The sequence below is a fragment of the Papaver somniferum genome, chromosome 1, assembly GCF_003573695.1.
Source record: "Papaver somniferum cultivar HN1 chromosome 1, ASM357369v1, whole genome shotgun sequence".
Lineage (NCBI taxonomy): Eukaryota > Viridiplantae > Streptophyta > Magnoliopsida > Ranunculales > Papaveraceae > Papaver > Papaver somniferum.
The window spans coordinates 1,050,881-1,058,993 of NC_039358.1; the positions used below are offsets into that span (position 1 = coordinate 1,050,881).

Genomic DNA, 8,113 nt, shown 5'->3' on the forward strand with positions numbered 1-8,113 from the left:
GCAGGTCCGCAGCAGTGAAAAGCTTCACGGAAGTATCAGACATATCAGACTCAACAAAACTCGAGTAGTGGTAGAGGCCTGACAAGTTTATCTTTTATCTTTGTTTGATATTCCATGCAAGGATCTGTAGCTGATGTACACGGGCATCCAATGATGACCCACTCTCCATAAATTTAATCCTAACTGCACAACCATATGTTGGTTTGATTCCCACAGCTCCACAAGAAAACGTTGGTTATCTAACACACTACACTTAAATCAAAAACAACCTTGCAAAAATAGCTACAGCTGAACCTCCTGATGATTCTACAGGTAACCCAATACATCCCATTGATTTTTTGTCACCATAGACGATACTGGATCTGTTGTTCCGCAATCTGAAGTTTGGTGCTTGATTCAACCAAAACACCAGCGACAACAGCAGAAGTCAATGAAAAACACACAGAACAAACAATTACATCAGGTAACTGAACTAAAATCGAAATCTGTATATCCCTAGTTGAAGAACATGAAATTATAACTAGGTGAAATAGAAGTAGAATGTTGGAGTTTCAACTTCATAATCATCATTTAGTAACATAAACATGATCATATAAATACCCATATGCTGAAAAGATATTATCCTAGAATTCTCATATTCTACAATCTAGAAAACGCTTATACAACTACTAATTCAAATTAGAAACTAGAATAAATCATCTTCTTGGTTCTGATTTGGATATATCATTAATATTACTATAACAATAAACACAGTCACTACAAGTTAATTCTGAATTAGGAAACATGAATAAGAGCTATACAATTAAAACAATACAAAGAAATATACATGTTCTGTAGAAGGAAATAAAAGCATATCAAAATTGAATAAGGTTAAATGACTTAGCTTCTACTTCTATTTCCTCTTACCCAACTAATGGAAATCACAAAATTATGAATATAAATATGAAAGAGGCTAGAAGAGGGCTTAGTCATTACTTGAGTAGTTGTGTGTCATTCAACCTTTCCGTCATTAGTTGGATGAAATCTCACTAGGTGAGTCATGCTTAGTCAACATGACACCTAAGCAACATTAAGTTAATCTAAATTCCCTGATTTAACTCTAATCATTCCTTAATCTGGAAAAAACTGGATTCACCTTAGATTAGAACTAAACATAGATTAACTTAAACTAAGCCTGATTTGTTTCTAAACCAAAATAAATTCTAACAACACCGAATAAGATTACTCAGACATATCCAACAGAGACCTCGAGAGGTACCGGTGTGCGTTGGAATCATACGTAATGGAGTAAACACTAAGAGATGCAGAGGTTGGATGAGATTGACATGGGAGGATGCAGTGAAAATATATTTGAATAAATGGGGGATAGCCGAAAAGTATCTTTGAACAGGAATGTGCGGATGTCAGCGTCCAAAACGGAAATTCCAAAACATGAATACGTCCTTGAAATGATGATGTACATGACTATATGATGCATATAGTAAGAACAATTTTTGGAATGCACTAATACTTTAGGAGGGAAAATTTATGTAGGACTATAGGATTTTCTATTGTTGTGGAACATTTCACTTATTATAAGGAGGGAAACTATCCATTCCTAGTCCTTAATTTAGTCATCTCACTCACTGATTAAAAGTATCATATATTAGGTACAAAATCAAGTAACTTAAATAGTTTTAATGCATTATATATCAATTTATAGGGTCCAAGAGCATAGCTCAGTGATATCCCATAGGTCTGTAATAGATTAATTGTATAGTGGGTTTAACGGTGTGGGGTCTGGAAGTGGGGTAAGTCCAACTGGATGAGTTCGGATACGGGTCTGGGTCTGGCTTTCATGTATCAAAAAAAATATATATGTATCGACTTACAACATCTATCCAACATAATTACAGAAAAGGGAAACCGACATCAGATGGTTTGGAGAATCATATAGCGGATGACAATCAGGCATGATTCACATGAAATCACTCGAAAACAATTTAAGACCATTCAATCCCATTCTTGTAACCGAATTTTATTTTATTTTTTTATTTTTTATGGGAAGATAAATTATATTAACTAGCAAATATAGTACAAAAGATTTACAATTTAGTTTTTATCAAAGACATTAGAGATAATGCTAGATTGTTGAACTTTTTGTTGTAGTTTCGTAAACATATGTTGAAGACTTTTTATTCTTGATTCTTTGGCAATAAGATCCGCTGTTTCATTGTATTTTCTATTTGTAAACTTTACCTGAGCTTGGGGAAGATCTTTTAATATTGTCTTGGCTTCTTGCACGGCGTTTTTGTCTCTCCATGAGAGATCTGTGTTGTCCTTGTTGATGTTTTCTGCCAAAACTTTACTATCAGTTACTATTGAAACGCATGAAAAGACGTTGTCTCTTAGCCAGATGACCGCTTTTTGTAAAGATATCGCTTCCGTATAAAAAGCCGAAGTAGATGTCCCTGATCCCGTTGATATGTGCATAAATGTTTTGTGATCTAAGGAGTAAACAATGTGATCATATCCCATTGAAAGGTCATATTTATTGAAGGAAGCATCAATAAAAATTATCTAGTTTGTGCTTATATATGACCATTTGGTATTGATCATCATTAGTTGATTTTTATCCGGTCCATCTCTTTTATTCTTTTGATGGATGGATTGAAGATATTTTTTGATATGGTCTATTAGTTTCATTGGATCTGGGTTTATCTTTTCAAAGACAACCGAGCATCTGTATTTCCAGATGAACCATAATATGGTTAAGATTTTTCCTACCAAATCTGGATTTAAAATCCACCCTTTAACCCATGATGTAAACGGATCTGTATTAGCTGAAGAAGTTAAATCTCCTAACGAAAAGCTGAACCAAAAAGCTCTAGCGAAAGGGCAAGATCCAAATAGATGATTCTCGGTTTCCTGAACTTGAGAATTGCACATTTGGCAGTTTGGGTCAATTTCCGGGTTATGTGCCCCTAGTCTCGAAGAGGTAGGCAAAGCTTTTTGAGCTAGCTTCCAGATAAAAATTTTAATTCTTGGAATTGCTTGAATTTTCCATATATTTTTCCATGGAAAATGTACCAACGATTCATCATATTGTTGAGCTTGATTATCCAAGAAATTATAAATGTTTTTTGGCCGAGAAAATTCCTGAATGATGGTGTAACCATCGGATGGTGTAACCATCCGATTTTGTCTTCTTCTTGTCTTCTTATGGCTTGAATTTTCTTTCTAACCTCTGGGTTAAAGAAACTGTCAAGTTTTCCTTGATCCCATTTGTTTTCTTCAGTTATGAGCTCTTGACCTCTTTTTGGGGTAGTATCCTGCAAGTCTTGTGGTTGCGGTATTATTTCCGAGTTTGGAATCCATCTGTCTTCCCATATTTTAACCGAGTTTCCATTTTTGACTTGCCAGACGAAGTTTTCCTTAATTAAATCTAGACCTTTTCGGATGCTCGTCCAAACCCATGATAATTTACAAACTTCAGGAGCTTCCAGAGGGTGAGAATTTGGGAAATATTTCGCTTTGAGTATATTTTCCCATAGTTGGTATTTTTCTAATATTATTTGCTGGCTAGTTTAGTGAGAAGCGCTATATTAAATTGGTGAGGGTTTTTAATACCTAAACCACCTTGAGCGTTAGGCTTGCAGATGTACTTCCAAGCTCTGATGAATCCTCCTTGTCTTTTTTTCCCTTCTTTATTACACCAAAAATTCCTTTGGATACGATCCAATTAATTTAAGGTTTCTTTCGGTAGACAAGCACCTGCATTTGGTACGTTGGGAAAGCTTGAAGGATAGATTTTATCAGAACTGTCCTCCCAGCTTGATATAGGAGTTTGGATTTCCAGCCTTGCAGAGTCGAGTAATATTTTTGCAGAAGCGGCTCAAAATTCGCTTTCCTATTTTTATCAAAAAATAGTGGAGTTTCGAGATATCTGTCATTTTTTGTCATCAGGGGGACTTTAAGAATTCTGGCTATTATTTTTCCAATTTTAGGATGGATTTTTGGGCTAAAATAGACACTGGATTTTCGTAGGTTTATCATTTGTCCTGTTATATCCCCGAATAGGGATAGAACATCGAGAAGATTTTTTGCTTCCTCCGGATCAGCTTTTGTGAATAGGAAACAGTCGTCTGCTAAGAAGAGATGGGAAATGATTGGAGCATTTTTATTGATTCGGAGACCGAAAATTTTTCTATCCACTATTACATTTTCTAGAAGTCTAGACAGAAATTCCATGCAGATCAGAAAAAGGTATGGCCAAAATTTAAAACCTCGAGAGGATTAAGACAAGGAAATCGTTGTTTAGTTGATTACATCAATTCCATGCTTCAAAATTAAAAACTCAAAAAACTAAGTGGTAATTGAATATTTGTCCCTACTTTTGATGGGCTTTACAAATATCCTTATCCTACAATAAATATATCCCTCTCCATCTAAAAGCCCATCAGGGGTCCAATAACATTTTTTTTATTTCCATATTCACCCTCCCCACATAATAAATCGTTTATATACTCTTCTTCTTTGTTTCTACCAAAAACAGAAATCGCTCCCACTATCTCCATCGCTCCCACCACCACCACCACACTGGATCGCCTCCATCACAACCGACACTACAACCTCTGTTACCTCCGCCGCCATATCAATATATCTATTGAGCTTTATATATTCGTTTCTCTACCAGTTTTGCTGCTGTTGTTAATGACGATGGGGGTGGTGGGGAAGCATATCAGATCTATATTAGCCAATTCATCCAAATGATTTTTATTGCTAGATTCGTAATCTTTTGTTCCATTAACTGATGATGGTGGTCGCGGTGGTGGTTGTGATGGAGTAGGATATCAACTCTCCTCCTTGTCGGTGATGATGGTAATGGTGGTGGTGGTGGTGGTGGCGGTGGTGGAGGATATTAAATCTATGTTTTTATTACAAGGTATGAAAGATATTGATTCAATGGGTTTAGTTTCTTAATTAAAAGTTCTTCTTCTTCTTAATAGACAATAACAATCTCAATTAAATGTTATAAACTACAACAATTAGTGTTATTGTTGGTGGATGTTGTAGCAACGATTTTTTCAATTTGGTTCAGATGGTTCGAATTGGTGTTGAAGCTTCATAGAAGACAGTGGCGGTTGCTGCTATGGATTATAAATGGTGGTTGATGGTTCTGTTGGTGGTTACTGCAATGAAGGAGATGAAGTTGTTGTTGTTTATGAAGCTACAGGTGATGATCAATTGGTGTTGTTTATATGTTTTTATGGGATCAATTGTTGTTTTTGACCCAATTTTTTATTGGATCAACTACGGTTGTTGATCCATTTATTGTATCAACTCTTGTTGTTGACTCAATTTTTTATTGGATCAACTAATGTTGTTGATCCTTTCAACTATTCTTGTTGACAATATTTCCTTGGATAAGTATAATCATGCTTGCATTTTAAATCATACTTGTAGTTTAAATCATGTAAATTTCTTCCAATGTTGAACATGTGGTGCAATGGTAGCATGACTGGCTCCATGTCAGATGATGCGTGTTCGATTCACGCCAAGTTCACTCCATTTACATGGTTCAACTTTCATTTTTTATCCAATTTAGGGGATCAACTACCATTCTTGATCCCCTAAATTGGATCAACTTCTACTGTTAATCCCTTTTTTTTTGGATCAACTATCATTGTTGGTCCCCTAAATTGGATCAAATTCTACTGTTGATTCTATTTTTATTTGAAACAACTACTGTTGTTGATATGAAAATATCTGAACTAGTGGCGGCGGAGGCGGACTAGTGGTGGTGGTGACGATGAATTAGTGGTGGTGGAGGACTGGTGGTGTAATGGTGGTGGTGAAGGAGTTGTGGTAGAATATTAGTGGTGGTGGCTGTTGGTAGGTGGTTGTTGTTTAATGGTGGTGGTGAAGTGGTAGAGGAAGAAATTTGTTGCATTTTAAAATAAAGAAAAATATTGTATGGTCGAGTGAGGGTATTAAGGGAAACTAATTTTAAATGGATAAGATTATTCAAAAATAGGGACATATTTATTGTTGTATAAGGATATATTTATTGGATGTCAAAAGTAGAGACATATATTAATATACCAAAAAACTAACATGTAATTAAGGGAAAATGATAAAGCAACCGAGCTTTTGTCCCGACGTTAGATCCCGCGTGAAACAGATTTATTGGTGGGTCCCAAATCCACCTCTATTCTTTCTGGTGGGTTCTAGGGGCTGTGAGAGTCGGGACGCCGTGCGGGATAAAAAATTGGTGGCTCTATCATCTCCGGTAATCAAATGGTACACCTGTGAGTCCTTCACACATGACGTCAGCACCTATAACTTCGACTAACAATCGCTAACAATATTCTTACAGTATCATGTAACCATCATTCAATGAATGTTAACTGCAATATGTTTTGAATTTCCCCATTGATGTCAGTGGGCGTTGTTTTTGCTAATTTTGATTAACACTAACAATCACTAGCAGTTTGGTACTTATCCTCCCACTTGCACCCAGCCTATATATATGTTATACATCTACAGGATAGTCATACCACAAACTTCTCAAAAAACACAACACCAAGAAAGAAAAGCAAACTATAGCCTCTCTTCTTCCATTTTGTGAACCCGATCAAAAGACTTTAAAAGTGTCATCATGGATGCCAAGGGGGTTCTATCAGCTGCACCGCAAGAACAGACAGCACCGTTGAAGTACGTCCAAGACCTAGCAATCAATGAAGAACTACCACAAAGATATATCCAGAAAGATGTTAATGTTAATGGAAAGCAAGTAACTGCAGATGATTCTTTATCAGTTCCGACAATTGATGTTAGTCGTTTAACAGATAATGCATCCATCGAAGAGAAAGAAGAAGAGATGGAGAAGCTAAAATCTGCTTCGATTTCATGGGGAATGTTTCAGGTAAAAAAAAAATTGTGCTCATTCGATATAATTTAAAATCTGCATGCGATATAATTTAAGGATATGTTTAATGTGTTAGTCTTAACTGTTTTTCAGGCAGTTGGGCATGCTATTCCGAAAAGTCTACTCGATGATATCTATAATATTTCCAAGCAGTTCTTTGATCTTCCTTTAGAAGAGAAACAAAAGTACGCGTCATCCAAAGTGGACGAGGTATTTGACTTGCAGGGATTTGGGAGCGATTCCATTAAAGAAACTAATGCTGATCAGATTCTTGACTGGTCCGACTATCTAAACCTCGTAAACGAACCAATAGCAGACCGTAACCTCCAGTACTGGCCTGGTGATGATTCTCTATTGAATTTCAGGTACTAATAACAAACAAAATGAAATCCATATTTAGTACTATCCAAAAATAAGCATTAGTAATTGCGTGTGCTGACCTGCAGGAGCACATTGGATGAATACAGCGTTCAAACGAGATCACTGTTTGAAATCATTATAAAGTCCATGGCCAAATCACTAGGATTAGAGGAGAATGCCTTCTTCGACCAGCTGGGTGATCCACAAATAGTGTATACAACGTTTAACTTCTATTCTCCTTGTCCTAGACCAGATCTTGTTTACGGCTTAAAAGCTCATACAGACGGTGGAGCAATAACTATTCTTCTGCCAGACCCTGAAGTACGAGGTCTTCAAGTTCAGAAAAATGATCAATGGGTTAGTGTTCCATGTGTGCCTGGAGCTCTTCTTGTCAACATTGGGGATTCATTGCAGGTAATGAGTAATGGAATATTCAAGAGCCCATGGCACAGGGCAGTAACAAATTCAGAACGGACCCGAATTTCTTTGGGTAATTTTTATTTCCCACATCACGATAGAGAAATCGAACCTGTCGCTTCGTTAATTGACTACAGTAATCCTAGAAAGTATGACAAGGTAAAGATGAAAGATTTTCTTGCAGTTTACTACAAAAATTATTCGGAAGGAAAGCCTGGGTATGACTGGAACAGCCTCTAAAATGGGGACGGTACTAAAGTTCTGCAATTGGATATGAGTGGTAACAAGGAATTTGGTTGCGGGAAACGTACATCTGCTAGGAAAAAATCTCAAGGGTTCAAGTTTTTGTGTTTGCATTTTTGCTTTGTAATGTTTTATGTTTTGCAGTCTTGTTTTGTTGTGTGTTTCTTTAGCTAGTTTGTTGGT

General features: G+C 36.3%; 1 protein-coding gene across 1 annotated transcript; it reads left to right on the plus strand.

The window, feature by feature from the left end:
• The first annotated feature begins 6,454 nt into the window (after positions 1-6,454).
• On the plus strand, positions 6,455-8,113 carry LOC113324806 (probable 2-oxoglutarate-dependent dioxygenase ANS). The gene is made up of 3 exons (XM_026573099.1): positions 6,455-6,907; positions 7,004-7,275; positions 7,357-8,113. The coding sequence occupies exons 1-3, from the start codon at positions 6,641-6,643 to the stop codon at positions 7,925-7,927; spliced, it is 1,110 nt and encodes a 369-aa protein (XP_026428884.1). The 5' UTR covers positions 6,455-6,640; the 3' UTR covers positions 7,928-8,113.

What these genes read in the sequence shown, in the direction of transcription:
- LOC113324806 (XM_026573099.1), top strand. Translation starts at nt 6,641, where the DNA reads ATGGATGCCAAGGGGGTTCTATCAGCTGCACCGCAAGAACAGACAGCA. An exon ending in TTTCATGGGGAATGTTTCAG is followed by an intron (nt 6,908 to 7,003) that starts GTAAAAAAAAAA and finishes ACTGTTTTTCAG; the next exon opens with GCAGTTGGGCATGCTATTCC. An exon ending in GATTCTCTATTGAATTTCAG is followed by an intron (nt 7,276 to 7,356) that starts GTACTAATAACA and finishes GCTGACCTGCAG; the next exon opens with GAGCACATTGGATGAATACA.